The 27,205-nt window shown below is 42.0% G+C and overlaps 1 protein-coding gene across 3 annotated transcripts in view; it reads left to right on the top strand.

The window, feature by feature from the left end:
• Positions 1–15,910, top strand: part of UBE2E3 (ubiquitin conjugating enzyme E2 E3) — a 56,926-nt gene extending 41,016 nt beyond the window's left edge. For 2 of the 3 annotated variants that reach the window (XM_066322714.1, XM_066322715.1), the window contains exons 4-6: positions 10,477–10,609; positions 12,250–12,397; positions 13,411–15,910. In XM_066322714.1, coding sequence (XP_066178811.1) covers positions 10,477–10,609; positions 12,250–12,397; positions 13,411–13,508 — 379 coding nt within the window. In that variant the 3' untranslated portion in view covers positions 13,509–15,910. Of the gene's footprint in view, positions 1–7,280; positions 7,399–10,476; positions 10,610–12,249; positions 12,398–13,410 lie in introns of those variants that run through there. The other variant, XM_066322716.1, reaches the window with a different exon arrangement.
• Positions 15,911–27,205: the final 11,295 nt, after the last annotated feature.

Genomic DNA, 27,205 nt, shown 5'->3' with positions numbered 1-27,205 from the left:
GCAGCCAGCTGCTGCTTCCAGGAGTCTTGCTAGTAATCACTGGTTACTTCTCAACCTGCTCAGCACCACAGAGCAATTAATATCAAATAATAAATTAGATATGTAAAAATTGTCAGCAGTGATAAAGCTTGTCATCATTTTGCTCTAAGCAGAGTTTAAAGCTCATAGCCAGAGTTCTGCTGTTTATTTCAATGCAAAAACAAAAAAGTGAGAAGCTCATTTAATCAACCCTCAGTGTAGGAAATTTTGTTAGCCGGTGTGGAGACATAACTAAAGACAAACCTTTTGAACACTGAACTGCTGTGCTGAACATGATTCTTGAGTTTTGCCTCATCCGATTCAGCCCTTCAAAGCAGGTAACTGTCAATTCAGCTAGTCCACATGGTGACCCCCAAGCATGTTGGGAAAGGAGAAATTTTTTGAGAAATACAGCCTTTTTCTAGTTACAGATATTTGCATCAGACTTTGATGGTTTCAAGGTAGGCATCTGACACAGGGAGCATGGCACAGCATTTTCTGGTTTGTTAGGCTGTACAGTCTCATGTGGAAATGGATAGAGACAAGAGGAAGAAAGTATTTAAAAGTAATAATAGAATTACATTTGAGAGAAAACCTGTGCTAGAAGATTCGGAAGACTGGACCAAGAACTGACTTAGATGCTGAAAATACAGACTTCTTTTGAATGAAAATACTCAGTGCTCGCTACAGGTTAACATTCAGGAAGTTAGTATGAAACAACTCTAAGTTCAAAACTAATATGCACATATTAGAAGTCATTAAAGCCCCAGGTAGGTGCTTCTTATTCAGAGTGTTAATGTGTGGTAATGGAGGCAGCGTTATCTCATTCATTGGTTTTGGTTTTACTTCTGTATGGGCAAGCTGGAACTTCTTTGCTGAAGTTGAAAATTGATTTTTTAGAGGAGAGGGAAAAGGCAACCTCTAGCTGTTTTGTTGTGAAGTAGAGAATGCTGGACATCCTGGAGGTGGAGGAGGAGGTTCCACTGTGGGAGCAGCAGGCATGTTGGGTGTTCATGATAGGTAGATACATACACATTTCAGTGAAGGTGCCTTCTCAGCAATTCTCTCTTTCTTGGTCCTTCCTGAAGTACCTGAATAAATTGTGTTCTATAAATTGCATTTTATCCTTTTATGATATTAGAATTAAATTTTTCCACAACATTAACACTGTTCACAAGTTTAATCACAGAGTCTGCCTTTAGGCTTCAATTGTCAGGTGGGGGTGATTCTCCAATTCACCAATGTGCTTTATGTCTTGAAAAACACTGTTCATAAGTGTTCCTTTCAATTTTTGGATGAGGGTACCTTCCTTAGAAAACAAAAGTTAATCTGCAGAGCAGTAGAAGATTTTTTTAATACATTGGTCAGACTTTTAATACATTTGCAATTGCCTAATGTTGAAGTATTTAGTGTAGGTTGATAGCTGGGGATTTCATTTGAACAGCTTAGTTAACTTGCAGGCTTTGTCTGTTGCAAATTGCCTACTTACTGTTCTTGGGCATGAGTATTTATAAGTTTACTACATTTTTAAAGCCAGTTGTATTTTTAGTTTAATTAGGTCTTTTAGTGAAATTGTTTAAACTGTTCTTTCTTTCTCCATCTGAAGGGTGCACATAAGGGATGTTGAGAATAACAGGTTTTTCTCTTTGTTGACATTAAAAGTGTCATTGAAAATACTAGTAGGAAATCCTAACCTGGATTTCTCAGTGTCACTTAGCTTTGTGACGTGAAGATTTTGCAGTGAAGGGTGGAGGTGGCTGATGTCTGAAACATGTGGATACCCCAGAACAACTGAATGACTTACTGATAATGTAATCTCAGTCCAGTGGGTAAGGTGATGCTCTGGGATTTAGCAGATTTACACTGCAGTCATATTCCACAGCACACATTTTCTGGATGTATTTGTGGGCAGACACCTTAAACTGGACAGGCTGCACAACTTCTCAGGTACTATGTGATTCTTTCGTGTGAATTGCTAGAATCAGTATGGAGGCTGAACATACCAAAGAACAAATATCTGTGTATCCCAGATTAGTTTTGTTTGTGTTAGAGAGTTGAGAAGGATCCTCTCTCACAGAAGAAAAGCAAAATTTTCCATGTTTGTTAAACCCAGTTGTATCAGTAATTTTGAGTGGAAGGAAAATGGGAACTGTGTACCTGCTAGATAATTTTCTTCAATGAAGTTATTTGGCCCTAGTACAAATTGAGCTTTATATCAACAGCTAGAAAACAGTCTTCTCACACTAGTACTACAGGTCTTTCAATACTGATGAAAGTGAGCTGGTCTTTTGTTTTATGCTAAATTAAAACTTTGTTATTATGAACAACACATGATGGAGTTGCAGGAAATGTCTCCCTTTACAGACTGTCCTGTTCTGTGTTTCATTAGGTAGAATGGATAATTTCTCTGGTGTAGGCATAGGAGAGGGACTTCTGTGCCTCTTTCAAGTTACTTCCTGCTGAACATTTGGTTTATTTAAAATTTCTTTGTGCCTGTGAGTCCTGAGATTTCTGTGTTCAGAACTCATGTTTGGTGAACTTTTATGTGTATTGCCTGGATACAACTCCTCTGTCAAGAGCATAGACATAGACAATCTGATGTGTTTTGTTACATGGTTTAAATTAAGTATTTCTGTTGTAATTTAGCAAACTGTGTTCTGGTATTTAGTTATTTTTTCACAAAAAAGTTACAGGAATTCTGCCTCCATAATTGGTAGGGTAGGTAATTGTTCTGGAAGATGGAAAGGACCTGCACAGACTTCTAACAGCAGCAAGAAAGGTCCTAGGAACTAGCAGGAATACAAGGAGGAAAGTAATCTAAAGCTATTGTAGCAATGAACCAATTTAATGGGGCTTTAGGCAGTGGAAAAACTGTCAGCTTTCCGAAATACATTGCTTGGGTTTTCTACATATTATAGCTTTGATGGAATTAGCACATGATTTGTTACTTAGCTTGCTTTGGTAAAAACAGTGTCTATTCTTCTACTAAAGTCAAATTTAGTGCTGGAGGTTCTACTGGTCTGAAACCCATCTTTCCCATCAGGGTGATTAATAGCAGATTTGCACTGGCTTAGATCCGCTGATGGTACAACGTGACCTGAACCAAACACAGCCACATGGTCACATTTCTAAGCCAGAGCAAGTGACTAGAGTTCATGCCCTACTCTGGCTGCAGGAGGACAAATGACACCTGATTAAGCATAAAGCTCAGAATCCATTGATGGGTTTTGAACATTTATGGTTTGGCCAAGTTAGTTTAGGCTGGATCAGCACTTTTCTTGGAGCAGCCACGCTGCTTTTGAGGAGCTCTCAAGTTGCACTTGCTTTGCATTGACCCATGTCCTTGGGCACAAGTCCTGCACTGCTTTACAAACAGCTGAATTATCAGGGGATCCATGAGCCTAAAAATAGGCTGTTGTTGCTTCTTTTGGGTTTTTTAATGCTAATTTCTAGATTTCAATGTTAAGGACATGATAAACTTCAGGGAAGTGACAGAAGGAAAGACTTGTTCACTGAACTAGATCCTTGTATGCTCAATTCCACAGAGCCTCTGTGGATCTACTAGAAGCAGTAAATAACCTTTTCCAGCAAACAAATGTAGCAGGTAGTTCAGTGGCAGGTAAAATAAAAACTGTTGTAACTATATAAAGAACACAATAGCCTGAAACTTGTTCTTTGTAAAAAATTGCACATAACATGTAAACCTTAATAACAGTGAGCACCTTATCAAAACATGTTTTCTGCAGGGTTTTGATACATTGCTATAGACAGCCCTCATGTGTCCAACCTTAGGAAAATGCTGTAATAGGGCTACACTTGTAGCTCTTGCCAGTGAAATACGAATGCTTTCTGTGTCTATGGGATGTAGTGCCCAGGTAGTGATAATATGAATGCTGAGAATAAGCACTCCGGAGAGCCTTGTAAACAAGGCATTGAAAAATGGAGAAAATGGAAATTGTTATCCATGCTTGTCACAGGTCACAGTGCTGAAAGCCACCCACAAACACATACCTTTTAATTAATGTTCCTTTCCTTTCTTGTGCTCTATAACCAAAACCACAAGAGTGCCTCCACACTTGGAAAAGAGAATTAAGAAAAAAAAGGATAATGCCCAAATTTTCTTCAAAATGTTGAAAATACCAAAGCAAGAAGATATTTGGGGCATTTTCTGTTCCCATGCTTAACATTAAAACATAACTACTGGTGAGTGATTTGTGCTCTTTCCAGACCTCACTGAGCAACTCAGACAGCTTGTACCAGATAGAGATCCTTTGGTTGCTTCTGAGATTATTTTTTGTTATTTAATTACCAGCAGCATGATGGTGCTAGATAAAAAGGTAGTGTGCTACAAGATAGTGTTTTCTAGCTCTCTTTTCACTCACTTTGTCACTGCATGGAGGAGTGGGGAGGATTTTCCCAAGTGCTGAGCTTAGTGGCTTGAGTTAGGGGGCAGGCTCCCCATGCTGTTGGTGAGAAGTAGGTGTCACCAGAGGGAGATGGAAAACATCAGTGTTAGGGACTATTTACATGTTCCATGTGCTGCAGTCACTCTTCTCTCTACCCTGACTGTATGGGTAGTTTGAGAAGCAAACATCAGCATCCACACTATATATCCTGCATGGTAAATATGAATCTCCACCTCTCTGATAAGTTGAAGTTACCTGAGCTTGGGGCATTTTTCTTCAGCTGGAAATGAGTTCGTCAAGCTCAGAACCTGAGAGGGTGAAGCTGGCAGACTCTCTAGAGATGGGGTGCATTTGCCTGTATTGTATATGCTGATGGGATCTGTCACAACCTCTTTAGTATTTTGTGGTGTCACACTGAACTAGATCATCCAACAGCTTTAGCTGAGACTGTGGTGTCCAAAACACAGCCTTTTGTGCTGGTAACATCTTGAGTGCCTTTCTTCCAGCAGGATTTGTAAAAGTCAATTTCCAAAGCCACGTTGAAGGTTTTGCAGAACTTCACTATACTGTAGTATTATGAAGTGAATTTTTCAAGCACAAGGTTGTGGAAAATGCTTGAGGGCATTTTTCTTTCTTTACTTAGTACCTTCAGTTGAAATAAGAATCAAAAGAGGTATCTTATCCCTCTCTTAAAGGACTGTCTTCATTTACACCGCTGTAAAAATTGCATCATGACAGAGTTGTGGCTGAGGAGTCCGTGAAGAACTTCCAAGAGTTTTACTTTTGCTGAATCTCATTTTGACATAAACATTTGGGAAGGATGGAGGGAGGTCTTTCCTTCCTAGATACCCCATTTGGTTTGTTAGCTTCTGCCTTTGTAATGGTCAGTAGAGATCTTTTCCAGCCTTTACAGTTCTATGATTCTTCCTGCTTGAGTATCACACCTGAGGGTGGAGCCTTTGAGAGAACATGAGAAAATATTCCACCACTTAAACCTGTGCCATGTAGGCAACCCCTGGTGGTCTTCTTGAGGTGTAGACCAATACCTTTAGTTTTATAATGCCACTGACATTTCTCATAAGACTTTTAGAGTCTGACAGACTTCACTGTTGAAGCTTCCTAAACAGAAGCACACCCACCCCCAGTTGTATGCTGTTGCAGACCTATATTCTATATCATAATAAAGCATAACACAGAGTTAACATCAAATCGAGACAAATTACGTTTTCCTTCATCCTTTTTCTTCTCAATTAGTACAGTCTCAGTACTATGAAGTTGCATTCTGTTGCCAAATTTGGAGCCTTGTGTTTTAGAGGAGTGCTATTGACAGCAGTGCATTTAGCAAGTGCAGAAAGCAAAATGCTACCAGCATCATGTAGATTGGGAATTTCTTGTCTTAGTTTCTTGTCCTGCATTTAGTTCCATATGGGCAGCTTCAATGTGTTTTGATTTAATGAATTGTAACAAAAGCTGAACTTTGTTTTCTTTAACCATGGCATTGGGACTCTAACAGGCTTCTTGCTGGTGTGAGTGCTGCTGCAGTCACATGAATGCCCTTAGCACTGTGCTGGAAAAGCTGTTCTTCATCTTTGGGAAACTTGAGAGCCAGGGTTCAGCAGAGTTAGGTTTGAAAGACCTGGTGTGAACCTATGGGCACCTCAAGTTTAACCTCTTGTCTTTTCAAATTCACCATCTGAAGTCACACCTGTAAATTAAATCTGTTCAGTGGACTAGCTTGGCTACAACATGGTTATAAATCCTTTGTCTTATCCTAATCAGGTATATATCCCTCAGTGAAGTGGTTTAATGAGTATTTGCTTAGGAAGCAGATGCAGCCAGTTAACTCTAATTTATTTTTTAAAAGTAATCCATCTTTAATGTATAAACCCCTCTAATTTTGCAAATAATATTTTGCCATTTCAATTAAACTGCTTTGTTATTGTCTGAGGGTTTTTTTAGTCCATATTGTAAAAAAATAATCAAGTGGATTTTTTATTGAGAATGAAGTTTTGGTGTCTTCATTGACTTTGTGATGTTCAGAAGCTAATTTAGGGGGACAGCAGTCTGTTAGCAATGGGCTGCACTTGTGTGCTCTAGCCAAAACACTGAAGTTGTCATCAGACCTGTTGCTCAATCAAGATTTTGTTTTAAAGAACTGGATAGAGGAGGATTTTTTGTCTGTATAGCGTCCACATGGGAGGTTGTAAGGAGCCGGGTCTGTCAGTGATGAATAGAGAAGGGGAAGAAAACCATGGAAGTTTGTGCAGTGTTGTGCCTGGGATGTTGTGTCCAGTGTGGCAGACAGCGAGAAGAGTCCCAGGCTGTCACTCATCACAGTTGTCAGGGTTTTAGGTGAGATGGCTGCAGCCTGTGCTCGCAGTAGGAAAGTCTCTTGAATACTAGGAGAGCTTCTGGGAATGAAGAGCTCAATAACAGCTCCTAGAAGGCCTCCTGTGCCAGCCTCTGTAGTGCCCAGCAGGAGAACAGCATTTCTACTGGTATCAATATAAAATGTTAATAGAAATATTCAGTAGAGAAAATACTTTCGGTCGAAAATTATGGACAGAGTAAAGCTTCCTTACTCCCAGCTTTCAGCCTGGGTTTTCTGCTGTTCTCTGGGAACGGAGAAGCAGTTCCCGTGTCTCTGCAGACGGAGCCGAAGGCAGTGCCTCCAGCGGGGCCCCAGCGCCGCTCGCAGCTCGGGCACCAGCGAGGTGTGGCCTGAGGGCAGGGCTGCTCTCTGCTCTGCCTGCAGGCAGCCAAGTGGGTGGAACCCCGCTGCCCTGTCCTTGTGCAAATCACTGCAGGGGCTGCCGCTGCTGGGAATTGGTCTGCTGTCTTCTGCTGAGTCATAGAAAAAGTGGATTTGTTTGCTTCCAGAAAAGATTACCTTGGCATTTATACAGAAGACAAAAGTGGAGTATGGCTGGCCGAGGATGATTCCTAGTGGAAATACACAGGTTGCCAAAGCCAGGTGAGATGTCTTGACTCTGATCTGTAGTCCTGTGACTCCTCAAACCAATAATGTAGCAATTGCAGGGATTTTTAGGCTGCTACTGAAGCAGGGGTATCTTTTACACCACTGGAAGTGAGACACTGCTTCAGCTGTTAAATAGAAATTTAAGAAATCTCAATCAGATATGATGATTTAACATTTTAAAATCTTCTTTTTTTAAGTGCAGTTACTGTTGCAACTTTGTGTTCCTGTTGACATTGCAGCAATCTTTGCTCAGCAGTTAGGATGAGTTTCAAACATAGCATTTTCCTCTGTTACAAGGTTAGAGCCTTGCAACCCTTCTCGTGTTATAGCCCGATCCTTTTCTGTATTGCTGGTGGTAGCGTGGAGGAGAAGAGCATACAATAACAGGCAGAGGGCCATGGCACCGGGCTCATGCATGCCCGTGCTCTGACTTGGTAAGTGATTACCACATAGTTTGACCCTGGACTGGTGCTGCACTTAATTGTGACAGTCATTGGGCTGAGACATGTCACTGATTTGATACATCTGTTTCGTTAATTTGATGGAATTGCATCCAGCTGTTGGAGGTGTATGACAGAAAGGTACCTGACATGCAGGGCAAGAGCACTAACCTCTGAATTAAACTACAAAACAGTCATTAGGACATCTAATGCTGAAATTTGACTTGCTCCACAGAAATTTGGTTTTCAAGCACAATACTAATTAGCTGTAGGCTTGATGAATGTCAAGAATTAATTGAAACATTTCAGCGGCCTGTGTGGGTTTTAAATATTGTTATTATTGCCCCAATATTCTCAGTTCCTACAATAATTGCTTTTTAGGGAACATGAATAAAATTATCTTCTGCAGTGACTCAAGGTGCAAATGGTTTGTTGCATTACCAAAAATGGACCTGTTTGTTTCCTTAAAGTGCATCTAATATTTTCCTTCCACTTTTGTGCATGCATTGCAATTAGAAAGTAAGATTTTAGATCCAAATGTTATTTTTAACAGCACTTGTAGGTTTGGTTTTTTTCCTAGCCGTGCTCTGGAGGCCAGCATTCTCTCATTACCTGCTTTCATTTTGGCAACAGGAAAATAGCTACAGCTTCATAATTTTTTTTTTTGTTTTAATCAAATAGGATGTCATCCAAATTCCATCATTATTTTGTCCTGTTTATGAAAGAACTGCAACATTTGGTACATGAAATGTTTACAAGATAAAAAACATCTTGGGAAATTATGAATTGAAAGAGAATTCATAATCAAAACCAGCATTTTTTCTCAAATATGATCTTAATATAAAACTAGCTAAATTTTTCATGTGGGGATTGTAGATCAATAGTGCAAACTGTTCATATGCCTTGTCTGTGATGAGTGTCTCCATGTTTGACTACATAGTAAAGATGAATGTCCAGCATGCTGTGTGTTACAGTCTGCAAACAGATGTGTGACAAATACGTGGGGACATGACATAGGAAGAGCCTCAACATTTGTAGGGAGTTTCCTCTGGGTGTCGAGGAGCTCCAGAAACCACACATTCCCAGGCTGCAGTGTGGTGCCCTGCCCTGTTGCTGGCTTCATCTGCAATCCCATGTGACAGTGCTCGGGGCCTCTTCCTGGGCACCACAGAGGGAGAAGGATGGGGCTGCTTCAGCATGTCTGGGAAATGGAGGTGATGCCTGGGAAACTGCCCAGGTGGGGAGAACTGAAAGGATCTTTTCCAGTGCTGTGTTACTGACTTTTCTGCATAGATGTGCTCAGTCCCCTGTGTCTGCATGAGCTCAGTGCTGTTCTCTGCAGCAGCCAGTTCAGTAAGTTTGGATCTCAGCAGGGTGGGTTCAGGACCCTTTGTGGAAGGTTAGGTTAATCTTTATCCAGACTTTCTTAAAGATTTGATTTTTTTGGGGGTGGTGATTTTTTTTTTTTTTTTGAGGGGGGGCAGAAGAGTTTATTGTTTCATTAAGGTTTTTTGTGAGGAGGTTAGATGGCTTCTGTGTGATAATAGCATTTGTGATAGCTCAGAAGCTGAGAAAATGCTGGTTCATTATCCATTTTTTCAAACCTTTAGTAATTAATTATGCAGTAACCCTTAGTGAGAAATGCACTCAGTGTTGTATTTCTTAAAATAAAGTATTTTTGGCTCATCTCATTGCCGATTGCCAGAGGCATAACACAAATATATCTTGAAGAAACAGTTATTTGGAATGACTGCTGCAAGAATCTCAATTCCATGTTACTTGATTCTCTCTCCTTTCCCTAGTTTTGCTGCCCAAGGGTGTAACATTTCACTCTAGCCTATGAAACACGTAGCAATAAATGTGTATCAATGTACTTGAAAGCCACATTTTTTATGAAGGTGTGATCTGTTAAATGCTTGGAGAAGATGAATATGGTCAAGATGTAAAACTCCTTTTGTGTATGAATATGGTGGCATTGAAAGTGTGGTGGAGGAAGGGTGATGAAAGGGTGATGTAGAACCTTAGAGCAAGGACATACTCAAGAAAATAGATCTGGGATATGTAGCCCTGGTTTGTGCCTGAGATGTTTTGGTTTCTGAAATTCCTTTCTCAGGGAACTTTCTGTAAACAAGAGACATGTTTTTGTAACTGCAAATCTGTTTACATTTTTTCCCTAGGAGGGACTTCTTCTTGATGTCCCTCTGGTCTGACCAATATGATTGAAGAGGTTTGTCTTTGCTTCACCAATCAAATTGGTCTGTGTAGAATAGTATATAAAGGAGACACATCCCAAAAATAAAGGAGTCATTTTCAGCCTTCTGAAGTCAGAGTCTTGTGTTGTTGTGGTGTAAAACAGCGTCAGGGGATACGTTTTGAACGGTGTCAAACCATGAACAGTAGTTCATGGTCATTCTGTTTCATTGCTGTTTCTCCAAAGGGACAGCAGAGTACCCAGCTTTTGTGCAGTTTAAAACACTGAGCCCACTGAAATCAGCTGGAAGTTGGGCAGGTGTTAAAAATAGTCAAATGGTTTTTCATTAAATGAAATGAATGCTGAAGGAAATCCAAAAAATGCCTCTCTCAAAGGTACATCTGACTCTTTCTTTCCCTCTCCTCTTTTTTCTTTACACAGTGCCGGTCCTAAAGGAGATAACATTTATGAATGGAGATCTACTATACTTGGACCTCCAGGTTCTGTATATGAAGGAGGCGTTTTCTTCTTGGATATCACATTTTCATCTGACTATCCATTCAAGCCACCAAAGGTAAGGGTAAGGTTTTTATTGTGCTTATCATTTTTTCATGTGAGAAGAATGCAGCTTGCAGCCAAGTGAGTGCTCGTTGCTTTCTGAATATCAAATTTGTTTATGTTCTCTTGAAAACTACAAGGTCGAAAATCTTGGCTTGCAGTCTCAGAAAAATCCTATCTAAGTTACTTCTTGATACTTGAGTCAGTACTGATTTCCAAACTTCACCAAGTGATAAATGAGATGATAATTACGGTTAAGAGGTAAGATTCAAGAAATTGTAGTTCTAGTAGAAGACAACACAAGACTTTCTTATGTTTCCTTCTTCTCATTCTAGCTACTAAAATATATGTGTAATAGTATTTTCTATTATGAGCCAGATTCTATACTAAATATTATCATGTCTTTTTTAATAAATAAGAAAAAAAAGCTAAAATTAGTCCACATAGAAAACTGAGGTGTTATATTGTGACTTAAAATTGAGTAAATTAGTGTGATGAATTTCTGCTATTTTAAAATGTCTATTTACTACTGCTAAAATCAGCAATCTTGTTTGATAAAGTTTTTGAGCAAAAGCGCTTGTTATTAAATTAAGCTAATCTTAAATTAAAATGTCAATTCCTTGCTCAGAAATAGTATGGACACCTAATAAATTGTAATTTACTAATGGATTTGAAAGAATTTAAAGGTCATTCCCTTTTCCTCTCTCTTACTGCCAAAACAACTCTTGACCAAGTCACCAGAAAAAAACACTGCAAAACTCTCACAACTGAATCGATTCTACCACACAACTTCCTCTGACTTACAGCTTTGGGGGCTCTAGCTTTGTTACTATAAATCTAATACCTTCCTTTTATATGTTCTGAGTTAAAAATGTTATGCTGAAGTGATGCATAGTTTTAGACAAATTCCTCATTCAAATCTTGTAGATTATTTTAGAGTATGATAGTTTTCGAATTTTCAGGATACATTGTGATTTCCACTTCCCCTCCCATCAGTACTAAAAAGAAAAATTTCTCTGTTTTCTTGTGCTTTGTGCAATTAAAGCAGTCACATATTTCTCACTTCTTATTTGTGCAGAATGTTCACATGCTCTGTCAATATTAGTCTGAAATCATTCAAAACCAAGGATGGGTTTAGTTGGTCTAATAGCATTGTTTTGGCTGTATATTATATTCTGGCTAATGAAGGGTAAGAACAAAGATTTCATTGTTAATTTAACAAGACTAATTTTCATGGCCTGTATTTAGGCTTCTGAAAGAAGGAAAAAGATCAACTAATACTGCACATGCAGACAAATTCTGTGAACTTCTTCACCTTCAAAAACCAAAGTAAAGTTACATTTGTGATTAGAATGTTCCTGACATGTGGTATGTTCACTAAATAGCTACTTAAGTAGGTTCTAATTTTTGTGGGTACCATACAGAGAGCCTGTGTGAAAGCAGTTTATGCCCCATATCTCATCATGGTAGGTTTTTTAAAGGCAGCCCTGGCTACAGAAACTAGTCATTCTTCTGTTAAACTATTGTGGTTTGGAAGCCAAGCAGAAAGGAGCTGCCTCTGCAGAACTGGGCATTCCACAGGCTGCCCAGAGCCAAGGGGCACCATCCCTGGGCAGCACTGAATGACTCTCTCTGTCTCTTGTGCTGTGATTCCAGGTTACTTTCCGCACCAGAATTTATCACTGCAACATCAACAGTCAGGGAGTCATCTGTCTGGATATCCTGAAAGACAACTGGAGCCCTGCTTTGACTATTTCAAAGGTTCTGCTGTCTATTTGTTCTCTTCTGACAGACTGCAACCCAGGTAAGGAGCTGATAGTTCACTGAGAGACTCTCAGTTGTTTGACTTAGGTGCCATGGAACCTAATTTGTATATTTGATTTAATGCAGAACAAATAAAATGTAATATTTTTGAAATTTGCGATAAAGCACTCCAGATTGGACATGGTCCCACTTTTAATGGTGTTTTTCCCTCCTGTGACACAATAGAAAGTAAATAGCACTAAGTCCTTTTTTTTTGCAAGATAAGATGAAGAAAATAAGCTGATGTCATTGAAGGTCTCTATTGAATGAGCTCCAACAAATGAGCGTTTATTCCAGGAAGGAGCAACATACTCCTGAGTTATAAATCCTGCGAGTCGGAAGGTGCTGCAGGAAGTCTCTTAAGACAGCAGTTGAAAGGTTTAATCTTGCAAATGTGGGGAGTTCAGAGTGAACTCTCACTTTTTCAAAGTGAGTGACTTCCTTGATCCTGTGGGGAGGGGAGGAGCTGCACGGAAGCAGCACACATTCTCACTCAGCAACAACTTGTGTGACCAGTGTCATTAGGCAATGGAGGCTAATTGCCCGCGGTCAGGGCAGGAACTGAGCAATAGTGCTGCCGTTCATTTACAGAAAGTGGTCACAGTTAGGGAGAAACGGATCAGCCTCTTAGGTACAAAGCTGATGGCTCCTGAAGCAGCTCCCCTCGGTGCGTTCCGCAGCCCTAGTGCTCTAACTCACACTAGTGCTGTGCACCGCCCCTGACACGAGGGTGCCAGCCAGCACTCACCGAATGTCTCCTGCACCCCAACACCTGCCTGAGGCAAGATTCATTCATATGCAGATAACCACAACAGATTTTCCTGTTTTCTTTCCCTCTTTGTTGTGCTTTGTTCATGTGTGCTTTCTTGGAAATGTCTTGTATGATAAGAGCTCCACTATATTTCTCATCTAAACTATATTTTGGAATGGATGCTGTGTTTTAAAGTGGTTTTGCTTGAGGATTTTTGTTACTTGTGGGATGGATTCTGATGCATTTTCTCCTGCCTTTTGCAGCTGACCCTCTGGTTGGAAGCATAGCCACTCAATACCTGACCAACAGAGCAGAACATGACAGGATAGCCAGACAGTGGACCAAGAGATATGCAACATAAATGACAAACTACTTGTGCAGTGTGAAGGTGCAGAAGGCAACTTTGCAGTGTGCAACAAATCTTTATAGCCTTTACAATACGGACTTCTGTGTATATGTTATACTGATTCTACTCTGCTTTTATCCTTTTGAAGACTGGGATACTGCCCCCCAAAAAGGTAAATGCTATCAAGAGTAGAAGTTTGTAGCTGTAGATTAGTTATGTTTAAAATGCCTACTTGCAAGTCTTGCTTCTTTGGGATATCAAAATGTATTTTGTGATGTACTAAGGATACTGTTCCTGAAGTCAACCAAATATTATAGTGCATTTTAGCCTAATTCATTATCTGTATGAAGTTATTAAAGGTAGCTGTAGATTACTAGGAATTATGTCATTTGTATTAAACCCAGATCTATTTCCAATATGTGGTACATGCTGTTGTGAAAACTGTTTTAACTTTTACCTTTGTCAGTTTGTAATGAAAGGATTTCCTTTTTCCCTTTGTAGCTCAGAGAGCACCCAGTGTATCATCTCAAACACAATAAACATGTTCCCCAAGGAGTAGTTTCTTTGTTTTCCTGTTTTAAATTAATATTTTAATAAATTTAATTATAGTAACAAGGCAAGGCCAATGTATCACAGATCCCTGTGGATAATTTTTAAATTAATATACATAAGCAAAGGCTTGCTATTAAATGTTTAATGCACACCTGTGGATTGTTTAAGTTTTCCCTGTTTTGTTTTTAGCAGAACAAGTGAAATTTCTAAAATTTTCTGAAATTGAATGCTTTTCAGCTCTTTCTCAAGTTGAAATGATCACATTTCATAGCTTACTCCAGAAGTTAACGTAGCTGGTTGCTTCAGGGCCAGTCCTGCTCTCAGAACAGGCTGCCTCAGTCTTGCTACAGAGGGTTTTTTGCAGGAGGGCCAAGTCAGAGGTAGTCTGGTGCTTTTGTTTCTGGACTTGCTGACCTAAAGAACCAAGTTATCCATTGAAAAAGGTCTTCCAAAGCATGATTGAACACTGTATCTTCTACCCAGAGAAGAGGAGTACAATAAATTTAGTCAGATTTATATGACACAAAAACAGTTGTGGGGAAAATAACCTTTCTTAGTAAAAATGAAATCTCTAAAAGTGTTTTAGACTACCTTTTTCCCCCTTCACTTTCTGCCTTGGAAATTTTGTAACATCTGTAAGTACAAAAATACAGCTTTATAGTACATACAGTTTAAAAGGTAGAGTCACTAATAGTTTTATAATTTAAGCTTTTATAGTTTGCCAGTCACAATATTGATTATTAAAAAAAGGCACTTGATTTCTTTAAATGATTTTTAAATTACACTTAATTTTAAATTTTACAGTCTCCCTTACTAGCTGGTATTTTCAGAGATAACATAGTACTTCCTTCAATAAGATGCTCTGCTCATTTAATATATGAAAACTGAATGTTAAGTTTAAATATTAAAGCAATACAAAAAATGCTAAAAATTTAGATCTAAAGTTAACCATTACTATACAAGTCCCTGGTTTTTGTATCACAAAACCTTTGACCATGAATTGTCCACCCTACTTTAAATATTTCTACAGATGCCTGAAGGTGGCTTGAAGAACTGTGTATCCCAAATATCTCAACCTAGAAGCCAGTCTCTCTTGGTAGCTACAAGATAGCTTTAGAGTTCAGGTTAAAAAGTGCAAAAGGGAATGAGAAACAGGATCTGGCAGGTGAATATGCCTAAGTCGGGTAACAGACTAATGCCAGGAGATGAAGTGCTGGAAATCACTGCTGAAGGTGACCAGAATTTCTTGTCATGTCATTGGATGTGTGAGAAATAGCACAGATTGGCAAAGAAACAAGGGGCTATCACATCTGGGCTGCACGTGTAAAGTCTGCTCCCTGCTGACCATTAGTGCACTCGTGGGCCACGCGGTGCTCGTGCACCGCTCCAGTGACCTTCCAGTGGAGAGCAAACTATGGAGTTCACACATTAGCTGTGTTGCCTACAGAATTTACAGATATTTATATCATGAAATAATATGGTATAAAAAGACAGGTTTTAATTCTAATTTTAATGTATTTTGGGTTTGTATTGTACCTACAACTTCAGATACCTAGGTGTACAAATGGGATGTCTTGTTAGTGTTGCCCCATCTTGCCTTCCTTGCAATTGGATCCTTTACACTGAATTCCCATCCTCTTTTTTTTTCTTCTTTTTTTTTTTTCGTTGGTTTGTCATGATTCTGTTCTTTTTTAATGTAGATTTTTTTGCGTGTAAATTTTATATTTACTGAAGTAAAGGTTGTTTTTGTGTAAACATTTAAACTTTAAAAGAAAAAGAGGCTAATTTTGTTTCTCAAGTTCTCTCTGCTAAACCATGCAGTAGAAAGAAATTTGTATTGTTAAATAAATCAATTAGTTGTTAAATGAGAATGTGTGTCTCTTTTCGTGGGGAGGGAAGAAACCTCTGCTGGAAATATATCCAAAGCACTAGTTGCAAAGACCATCTGGTTTCGAGCTATTTCCTTCCTGGCTGTGCTGGGGTGAATACTGTATGCTACCAAAGAATGGCACTGATCCTCTTTTACTGTTTTAAGGAGATAGAACAGAAAATTGTCACCATTCACTGGGCTCTGTATTTGTGAAAAAGTGAACATTTTTGTGTGAAGTTGAAGATACTGCACATGCCCTCTTTGCCATTTTGGATGGTCTTTTCTTTTTCTCTTATCTTTGGGATATGAATGCGGAATGTGTGCAGCTGGCTGGGAAGCTGCCCAAACTGGGTTCCATGATGATCTGGCATAAAGAGATCTGGTGTGGAAACCAGCAGTCACCTCACCCTGTAACACTGCTGAGGAGCAGAAGGGGCAAACACCTCTTCAGCTGAGCTGCTGGCTCCATTCAGAGCAAGTGAGAAGGGATGGGTAAATATGTTTTAAAAATAAAGACACTCCATGCAATGGAGAAGCTAATAAATATCAACCTTGTTTCTGTACTAATGTTTTTGGTGTGCCAGTGATGTGTGGTGTGTCTCATGTAGAGATAGTCTCACTGATCAATGTTGAGTAGAGATCATTCCAAGCCTGTAGCCAGGAAGGGAAAGGAGTCATAGGAAGCAAGACTACAGGGCAGCCCAAGCCTTGGGCCAGGCTTGCACAGCCTCATAAGGAAAGCCACTGAACCAGGTCTGGTTCATGCTCTGCTCCCCCCCTACCACCTGGGTGGAAAAGGAAACTCTTCCAGGCTTTGTGGTACACAGTTCCTGCTCTGCACCAGCTTATTTTTGGCCATGGGTATTTGCAGAAAGTGAGACTAAGCTTCTTCCTTTCTTCACCTTCATGTGTGTGATCCAAATTTGTGTCCTCTCAGAGTTGTTCTCACCTGCCTGCACCATGAGAGGAGAGCTGCAGGGCTCTGGCTGAGGGGCTTTGCAGTGGCGGGGTGCAGTTTGGAGTTGTGGCTGCATGACTGCCCGAGGGTTCTGCATGGGTCCCCACAGTGCTGGAGGGAAGACAGCTGCAGACCACAGCAGCTTCTATACAGAGCTCCTGCCCTTCTGCCCCTGGGGTTTTGCCTGCATGGGTAGCAGCAGCAAAGGAAGGACTCCTGACTGCAGGCTGAAGAGGAAATTCCACCTTGCCTGCATTTTCTTCAGCAAAAGGCATCAATGGATACTTACATGAAAGAAGGAAGGCTTGTGCAGGAATCCTGGACTAAAGCAGTTGCAAAGGACAGTGACAGTAGTGTGACTAAGGTGCAATTTGACTCAGCCATAAACCAGTGCTGTATTTTGGCAGCCTGTGCTATATTCAGGGAAACAGATGCTTTTGAGAACTTGGCGCTGCTTTATGTACAGCATCCCATCAACTTCTCCTTGGTGGCACCAGTTGCATTTGTGCTGCACAGTAACTTCCAAGGCTGAATCCCCACTCCCTTTCCTTCACTAACTACTCCTGACTGAAAGTGCCTGCAGAGGTTCCAGGACAACAGGAGGGATTATGTAATAGAGCACTGGTTCCAAAGGGAGAAGCAGGACCAACAGCACGGCTGCCTGTACTGCTGCCTGACCTGGCTGATGTCACTGAGAGCTGGACACATTTGAGTGTTTAGAATGTTCAGCTTAGATGAGAGAGCAGATCATGTACTTGCAAAAGAGTGGCTGGAACATTTGCAGTACACTGGGGCTTTTGCTTTTTTAATCCTTAAAAAGGGAAGCCTGCTTCAGCTTGTCTCTCCCCACCTCTCTGCATGCATGTCTCTGGAGGGCAGCAATGACTTCCTCTGTTGCTGGGTAGAATAGATGGCACCCAACATACTAGCAGCAATTTGGGGATCCTTAAAAATAAAAACTGCCAGGAATAGATAGAAGAGGCACAGTATGAATATATATATATATCTTCTCCCTTCATTGGGACCACAGGCTCTGCATCTAGAGGGATCTAAGATGTGATGGGACCACATGCATGAATATTCATGCATAGAGTCGTCTCATTGCTGTTGCAATTGCTCTTCCACAGCTAAGGTGTGGATGGCCCTATCTATTTATACAGTGTTTCCAAGCATTGGGAAGGATTTTGTAACTTTGTGGTCCAAGGTAAAACCTCATTTAACCATCCTAAATTACTACCATAACATCCATTGACAGTTCATGCTCTAGCTATGTATTGGCTGTGGGGAAAAAAGCACTTTGTTAGGTAATTATTTCATGCAACCTGGTATGTGAGCACTCCATTTTATGTCTTCCAGTTTTATCCTGTGAAAAATAATGAGGAACTGCATCTCCTCTCCTGGATTCTGTTAGTGATCTTATGTGTCATCATTATTATTAGCTCCTAGTAACCTCTTTTTTACCAGGCCAGAAAGTCCTCGTTTATTTAATCTCTGCTTGTGTGGAATATGCTCTGATTTTCCTGGTCACCTTTGTCTGTACATTTTGTAATTCTACTCTAGCTAATTTAAAGGAATGAGTGCTCCACACTATATGCAAAATATGAACTCAAAGTTCATCTCGAACAATGTTTTCTGATCTGTTTGCCTACTAGTCCAGAATGCTTTGCCTCTTTGACCTTTATTGCTTAGCTAATGCCTTCATTAAACTTGTTCAGAGAAGCTGGGATCTCTTTTCTGGGTAATAGCTAATTTAACCTTTTATATAGGTCTAACAAATGGCTTTCCCAATATCTACTGCTTTTTATTTATCAGCACCAAATTAAAATGTGATCTTAACTCCCACTTCTCAGAAACATGAAATCCTTCATGGCTTTCGGCAGTAAATTTTAGTTTTGCCTGCCTTGAATATTGACTGTGTGTGTGTGCTGTGTGCACCAGGGGTGGGAGGTAACAGCAAAAGTAATAGCAAAGTGCAGTGGACAGGTCTGACTGCCAAGAAGTGATGGCTCCCCGAGGACAAATTTTCATCTGGCTTCTGAATGGCACAAATGAAAGCAGCTGCCAACGTTTTCATCAGTCTGGGCTTTGTCTCCCTCTACAGAACAAATGTCAGGTCATTATTTAAAGAGGAGCTCAGCGTGGGTAAATTTCCGGAGTGCTGAATGAGCTGTCATCCTGGAGATTGGTTTTCTGGGATATCATATAGGGAGACAGGGTGAATAGCAAATCTTGTGGGAGACCGTTCCTCTGAACACAGCCATTGGATGTATGTCTGAAGGACACAGTTGGGTTGGAAATCTGCAGCCTAGCATGTATTCACAGCGCCAGGCAGCAGTGTTGGAGCCGCAAACGTAGAAGTGATAAATGGGAGGGGAACGAAGCTACTGTTGAAGTACAGAGGAGTGTGATGGCATTTCTTACACTCAGGAAGGTAGCTTCGTCCACGTGCAGAAGTCTAGGGTTGTGTTTATGTATTCCAGCATTTTAAATGCATGTACTTTTGTGAAAATTTGCACCCAGCTGAAACTCTTTACTACACGCTAAATAAAGGTTACCAGTACTTACAGTTCCTAATTCATAGGCAGTGGACTTAAAGTGACCGACAATTTTAAAACTGTAGTCAATTTCTGAGGAGAAATATTAATACACCCTGTGCTATTCTGCCCCTGCCTGGGTTTCCCTGTTAACTGGGGAACAAATGTGCTGCCATTTCACTGCAATGATCAGTTATTACAGAAAAGTGAAATTTTTTATTCTATTCACTCTTACATGTTACTGTTTTCGAACAGCTTTTTTTAATCAGTATTTATTTTATGAAGAACTAAAACCATTAAAGTATCGATTAAGCTTCATTCATTGATTCAGTGGATATTTTACTGTAAAATGACCTGAATTGCCTTTCTTACATGAAAAATATTAGTGTCTGGACCTAGCCACGAAGAAAAACTAAAATTAGGACCAAACAAGCCAAATTTTGGGCTTGTGTAGTCCAGCCAATTTCCTACCTTTCCACGTGGAAAAAAAAAAAAAAAAAAAAAAAAAAAAAAAAAAAAAAAAAAAAAAAAAAAAAAAAAAGTAAATGCCGAGGCAGGGAAACAGTTCAACAGATCCCATGAGAAGTTGTCCCTCGGGTCGCCTTTCCCAGGCGCAGCTGCAGGGGCGGGGCGGCCGCCGCGAGGTGGCGCTGCCGCACCGGGGACGGCCGCCTCAGCCGGGGGCGGGAGGCCGAGCGGGGCCGCGTCGGGCCGAGCGGGGCCGAGCGGGGCCGAGTCGGGCCGAGTCGGGCCGAGCGGGGCCGGGCGGGGCCGAGCGGGGCCGAGTCGGGCCGAGCGGGGCCGAGCGGGGCCGGGCGGGGCCGAGCGGGGCCGGGCGGGGCCGGGCGGGGCCGAGTCGGGCCGAGCGGGGCCGGGCGGGGCCGGGCGGGGCCGAGTCGGGCCGAGCGGGGCCGGGCGGGGCCGAGCGGGGCCGGGCGGGGCCGAGCGGGGCCGAGTCGGGCCGAGCGGGGCCGCGTCGGGCCGAGCGGGGCCGGGCGGGGCCGGGCGGGGCCGAGTCGGGCCGAGCGGGGCCGCGTCGGGCCGAGCGGGGCCGAGCGGGGCCGGGCGGGGCCGAGTCGGGCCGAGCGGGGCCGGGCGGGGCCGAGCGGGGCCGGGCGGGGCCGAGTCGGGCCGAGCGGGGCCGGGCGGGGCCGAGCGGGGCCGAGCGGGGCCGAGCGGGGCCGGGCGGGGCCGGGCGGGGCCAGCAGCCTTCGGCCGCCGGGTGACGGGCCCCGGCTGTGCTCCCGGGCCGGCGCCACAAGCCCCGCAGTGCCGGCGTGTGCGGGAGCTGCGCGCCGCTTCCCCTCGCCCGGCAGAGCAGCGGGAGAGGCGGCGAGCCTACACCGGGTACGGGCGGGCGGGACCCCGCGGCTTCCACTGCCCGTGGGGATGGATGCGCCTGCGGGAGCGATTGCTGCCTGTTCTGCTCGACACCCACCGCGTTGCACTCTGAAGACGCACGGTTCGCTTTATTTTAAAATCTAGTTTTACCCCAAAATTGTTAAAAATTAGAAACTGCAACTGATCAGTGAAGTCGCTGTCCCTAGCCCCATACTCCATCTCTGTGAAGTTCATTAAGCTGCCTAAGCCCCACAAAGTTAAATAGCACTTACGTAAGTCCAACAGCCCTAGGGGAACACGAGGCGTTGGTGCGCTGGCCGGTGCCTGTCAACTTGCTCATTCCCTCCAGTGTCTCTTTTTTTCTCAGACAGACGAACCATATATTTAGAATAGTGGTGCTGCTGCACTTAGTGCCACTGCTTCCAAAGAACAGGCTGTTAAAGAAAATAAAGACGCAAGTTAAGAAGAGATATTTTCAACTATCTTTTAAAGTTAAATCTTGCAGATGGATCGATTTAGTCCAGATGGAGTAAAATATCATGTTCAGTTTCTGTTTTGTTTAGGAAATTAAATATTAGACTCTCGATATCAGTAAGTTATTTTCGCTCTTTTTATAGACCGCATTCATTCATATGTCCCACTAAAAGCAGGCCTTGCTATCCACTGGTTTTCTGTCAGTAACAAAGGACTCTGATGCTGCTGCTTCCTTTCCTCCTTTGCACAGTCTGTTCTGCTGCTCTGGCTCGGAGTTCACCCAGACCTGTGGCATTTGGAGGGCACTCTGCTCTGTAGGCCAGCAAGGCTTTTCCAGGATTTTGACATGTATTTGGCTACTTGAAGAGTAACCTCGGCTAAATGTTGTAAAGCAGGTAAAGCTCACGGAGGTGACTTGTGTCTCTCAGCCTTTCAGCTCCCGTGATACACTTGCCTACTCAGCCATAGTGCACTAATGCTGTTCCTGTTTACCCCTCCGGCAGCAGCTCCCCGGTGTAACAAATGGACTTGTGCTGCTCTGGCACTCTCTGTTTAAAAATGACGTATGGTTAAGTATTTTAAATTTACCAAATTGCTAATGATTTTCAAAGGCTTTAATTGAGTGATTATAGCAGCCATTGATTTTTCAGGCTTCAACCTACACTATAATTCAGACACTCTGCTAAGGAAGTCATGCACAGTCGGATTTAGCCATCATTCACAGTGAGGCCTGTGCAATTACCATTGCAAACGTCAGGTATTGTGTTTGCCTTATTAACTTACATTAGGAACCTGTAGTGAAGCTGTGAAATAGCAGTTGTCTTAAGACGTTTCCTGTGGTAGGGTTTTTATTAAAGACATTTACATAGCCATAAACTGCAAAGGAGGATGTTTGATGCAAATTGATGAGATTTATGCTTGAATGTGTTGTAATGTCTGCAAACGTGCTGGAAATCCTACAAAAGTACTGCTACATCCGCAGACTGTGTTGGGAGGAACCAGTACTGCCTGGATGTGGGCTTTTTAAACATCTGACAATTTTGACAGTCAGCAGAAGTGCTTGGAAAGCTGGTTAAAGATGTCCAGGTTTTTTGCAATCAGGCCAGGATTCAGGTTGGAAGTTATGCACAGAGCAGTACTGTGGGAGGTCTCATGGCACCATGCCTCCACCCTAGGCACTGCATGACCTATCTGCCCCATCCATCACAGCGATACTCCCTAGAGACCATCGCTACATGGGGAACCTTCTTGCCCACTCCCTTGGAGTGTTGTACCTTCTACCTGCTGTTCAGTCTGGCTGGACTTTGGGAACCTTCAAATTTCCAGTTAGAGGGGGAGCTACAAAGAGATGATGAACATTTCACAACCCAACAAATTTTTTGTATAATGGCAGAGTCATTCAGAGCTAAGGAGAATTTGCCCAGCAATAATATAAAAGCACCAATGAAACAAGAATCAAATTAGAAAGTTATCTGAGAGCAATTTGAAAGTGTAATGACAAGCTGTTCCTTGGTATTCAAGCCCCAGATCTTCAGACGCAGTGGATAAGGTCCTTGCAGTGTCCTGGGACTCAAACATTTGTGAAGCACTGGAGACAGGAAAGTTTAAAATTCCACAAGGTTACTACCTGCTCTGACCTGCCAGGATGAACTTTTACTGTGAAGATGTGACTGTCTCTTGGAATCTAAGACTAAAGATTTTTTTTTTTTATTGCAGACAATTCAGGGACTTGAACTAGCTCTTTTCAGGTCTTGTCTCCATCTTATTTTCACCCTTAAGTTTACAGTAGTTCCTGCTTTCCTGCTTTTGTTGTCATACAATTGACTCTGATGTAACCAGCCATTTTTAGTGATGCATTGGGAAAGAGGCTTTGGGAGCTGCTTCTGCTGGTTTAACACCAACTAATTTACTGTAGCAAGTGCCAAGCAGGTTGCAAGCACCAGATGAGTACACCTTCCTCATGGCATTTGTACTATGCACTATTACAAAAGATTTTTCTCCCAAGACCATCCTTCCAAGCCTCACTAATGTTTTCTTTACCACCCACTTTAAGCATTTTGAAAGAAGAGTTAATTTCCTTCAATTTGTAATTATGAAATACTAATGTGAAGGTAGGGGTTCAGTCTTGCATTAATATAAGGTTAACATTCACGGCGGCTGAGAGATGGGGAAGCAGAAGTGGCTCTGGCTGACGCTGGCATGCAGAAGGTCCCTGGAGGCCATCACATTGGCAAGAATTATTGCCTGAAGGGCAATTACATTGGCAAGCATCAGCTGGAGCACCATGCACCCTACTTTCTCACCTCATCATGCCAATTCATGCTGCCAGCTTTGTTCTGACACCCATCCTCTATCACAGGAGCAGGTGGCAAGGAGCCAGCTCTGCTCAGCATGGTGGTCTCTGCTCCTCAGAGGGCTGGTGACTGAGGGCCAGCCCAGCCTCCACTCTGTCTACAGAAATCCAAGACAATGCAAAGGGCAGAAATAAAGTCCCACTGAATAAAACCCAAAAACTTGGATGAGCCTAATGAATATTTCTGGTAAGTAAGAGGAGCAAGACAGTGAGGGCAAAGAAAATAAGACACATTCTGGAGCTAGACCTGACTGGCGGCAAATGAACAGATGGACAGCTCTACTCATCCTCCTCCTAGGGAAAGGGGTGGTCATTTGACTGTGGGACAAAAGACATGGACAGGAAAGTGCAGATTTTCCCATCCTGGCTTCCATCCTGCCATCTTCTGAGACAGCTGTGATCCCAGTGGGCTTTTATTGCTCTCATCCCATTAGGGTCAGGAGTGGGGTTGGGAGGCAGACAAAGCCTGGCCCCGGGTTGGAGAACTGTAGGATGGAGGCCACCAAAGGAGAGGCCATGCTGCCCAAAGACTGCTCCCTGTGTGAGCTTATCCTCTACTCCCTGGCCAGGTGTCTCAGGCTCAGCCTGAGCCTCAGACAACCACTAGGGTTAGGGATAAAGCTGATTCTGGAACTGTTGGGTTATTGCCCTTTTTATTTGATAAATTAAGAAATTATGGGAAGATTGGAAGTGTGAGATTGAGTGGCCACAGAAAGTACCTGTAAATGAAAAGAGAAGCACCACAGCTCTAATTGTTGCAGACAAAATGTTACTTTTGCAGAGCTAGCTGGTAATAGTGCCCAAAATATGCTTTCATTTTGCTCTAGAAACCAAGACATATTTGGAAAATTAAAATTAATAAAAATCAATACCACAGTTTAGTCATCATCCCTAGATGTTTACACACCACTTACTGGCACTTTGCTTGCCCTATGCATCTTTTTTAAATGCCTTTATCATTAAGAAATGAATGGGTTTTCTTCTACAGGAACTCCACCTTTGCTGAAAACATGGAGAAGAAAAAGGGGTAAGAACAGAAAAAGTAAGTATTTGATTTTACACATATGTGCAGTGAATAGGCCCAGATGTCTTCCATGAAAGATCTGAACATCACTATCTAAATTTTTCTCTTGGCCCTACACCAGCTGCACCAAACCCAACAGATACTGCACTGGTGCAGATGTGGGGAGTTTGAGCCCACACTAAATGAAAAAGCAATCCTTCAACACACGTCAGGCATCACATTGTTGAATCACAGTAAGAAGCCCTGCCAGCCCCACTCTGCCCTACACATTCAATGGCTACTACCATGCACTGAGGACTAAGGGCTGTACCCACTGAGAACTGCATTTCCAGCCCTCTAGCAGCTGACAAATCAATGGCAGGCCAACCCGACTCATTAAAAAGGGAAACAAGGAACATAGGCGAAAAAAAATTACATAGTTTTGTGCAGCTGCCTTACATCAGGTCAGTGTGGGGTCAGATATGTGCTAGAATGGTGAGACTGCATAGCTGTGGGCCAGAGACACAGAGACAGGGAGGATGGGAAGATGTCTGCCCTTCTCAGCAAAATGAACTGCCCTCTTCCTACAGAGTGCTTAGCTGCTTGCTTAAATCTGTCCTAAACTGGGGCCCTTCAAGATGGGGACCCTATCTTCAGACTTGCTCTGCTCCTGTAAAACAGCTGTGGTTCTACCTCTCCTTTTACACTGCTTTCTAGTGCTATTCAGTTGCATTCAATTACAAATAACCTTGGAAATCTGGTGCAGGTAGATCTTTCTGATTAGTTATCAAGAATGCCATATTATATATTATATTATCTCCACTCCTTTAACAGATAAGTCCATTATCTCCTGTCAGTGTCTGGTCAATTTTCCTCTCTACTGAATGCTTCCGTTTCATGATGGAGAGGCACATGCTAGAGCAGGCATTTCTAAGAGGCCTTATTTATTACCTGTCTGTGGTGCTTTAGCTCTCTCCTTTAGACTGCATGACTTTTAAATGGACTCAAGACACATAGTGAAATAAGTTGTCTTTCTCTTCAAATACAAATCCTGTTGTATTTCATTATTTCTATATTACTAGTGTTTGTTCTTATTCAGACACAGTGATGTCAGCAGTGCTTGCTACTAGATACAGAAATATGCATTTTCCTTTCCAGTCTTTAGTAGACTTCTATAAAAACACAGCTGCATTTTTCTCTAGGCTGTGAGTTGCATATTTTTTTCACACCATCAAATATTGCGGTTTTTATATCTTTAGCCTAGAAAATAACTAGCAGAATGGTCTCCTTACCTATTTTAACTCTGTTTATGTCTTCATTACTTAAAAGTGAATTTGAATGTGCACCTGCAGCACACGTAGAGGCATGATTTCTCACTCTTGATCACTGGGGGTTGCAAAGTACATTCAGTGTCCATTCCCCTCACTCATCACGTCTAGGTATTGGGTAGTGAGTTCCAGTGGTCAGCAATCAGTAATACACACTGCACACACTCTTCTTTTTCCTACTTGTCAGGGAACCACAGTGCCAGGCACTCCAGCCCCCAGTACACAGCATCTGTGTGGTGACATACACAGAGATGCTCAGCACCAGGATATGAGGGAGAAGGTTTTCTCTGAATGCGTAATTATAAATTAATTAGGCTTCTCACAAAAAAAAGTAATGCTCTGGATCTGCATGTTGAGTTTTGGAACGATAGTGCTGTAGGAGCTGAGGAAGTGGGAAGGAAAGCATGCAGAAATTAGCCGCTGTTAAGGACTATGCAAATAGAAGTCAGTGCAGTTTCAAATTATGGGAGGACTTGAAGATTAAGCCATTTGGATAAGAAACATCAAATAATAAAGTAGCACCTGGGCCCTTGCTTAGAGTTTCGAGTGCAGTCTTTCCTAACATTCCCATTAATATATACTTTTTTCTCACTTCTGAGTAATCTAGCTCCAAATGATCAAATTTTATGTGAGGTCCTGCTCCAGCCTATTTTTTCAGATGCATTCCCACCAGCTAATTTGGGGAATGATCTGGTCAGTTTGAGCTTTTGAACTCAAACCTCCATGCTCCTGAGCATGTCATCTACCCCAGAGTCAATCCATTGCTAATTAGCACAAATAACAGGGACATAACCTTTGGAAAATACTGCTGATGCACAAAGAAATTTTAACACAGTATCCAGCACTGAGATGTGACTTGTTGAGAACACTGTTATAAATACTCTTTTGCACAAGAGAAGCATGGCTAAGAAGAAAACCTTATCTAATCCTGTTTTATGCCACATGCCAGATTAAATGTATCAATTGCTATCATACACGATCCAGATGTAAACATGCTGTCAGCTTTAACACTATTATAATTTTATAAAAATTTAAACCCTATGGCTGAAATGTTTTTTCTGGTTTCTCTTTCCCATGTTGGATTAACACATCAACAGCTGTGAAAGAATGTTTCCAACCATGCTACAGGATCTTATTATTAAAATAATGTCCATACAGAATGTCCAACACAAGAAAATTTTAAGCCTTGAACTCTCTGTGTGCTGCACACACATTAACAAATACCAGGCTTAACATTTCAGAATTTCCTTTCATCCCAGAACAGAATTAGGAGTTGACATTCCAAAATTCATGGAATAG

The sequence above is a fragment of the Sylvia atricapilla genome, chromosome 7 (genome assembly GCF_009819655.1).
Source record: "Sylvia atricapilla isolate bSylAtr1 chromosome 7, bSylAtr1.pri, whole genome shotgun sequence".
In the NCBI taxonomy this organism is placed as follows: domain Eukaryota; kingdom Metazoa; phylum Chordata; class Aves; order Passeriformes; family Sylviidae; genus Sylvia; species Sylvia atricapilla.
This window is presented reverse-complemented; position numbering and strand designations above follow the sequence as displayed.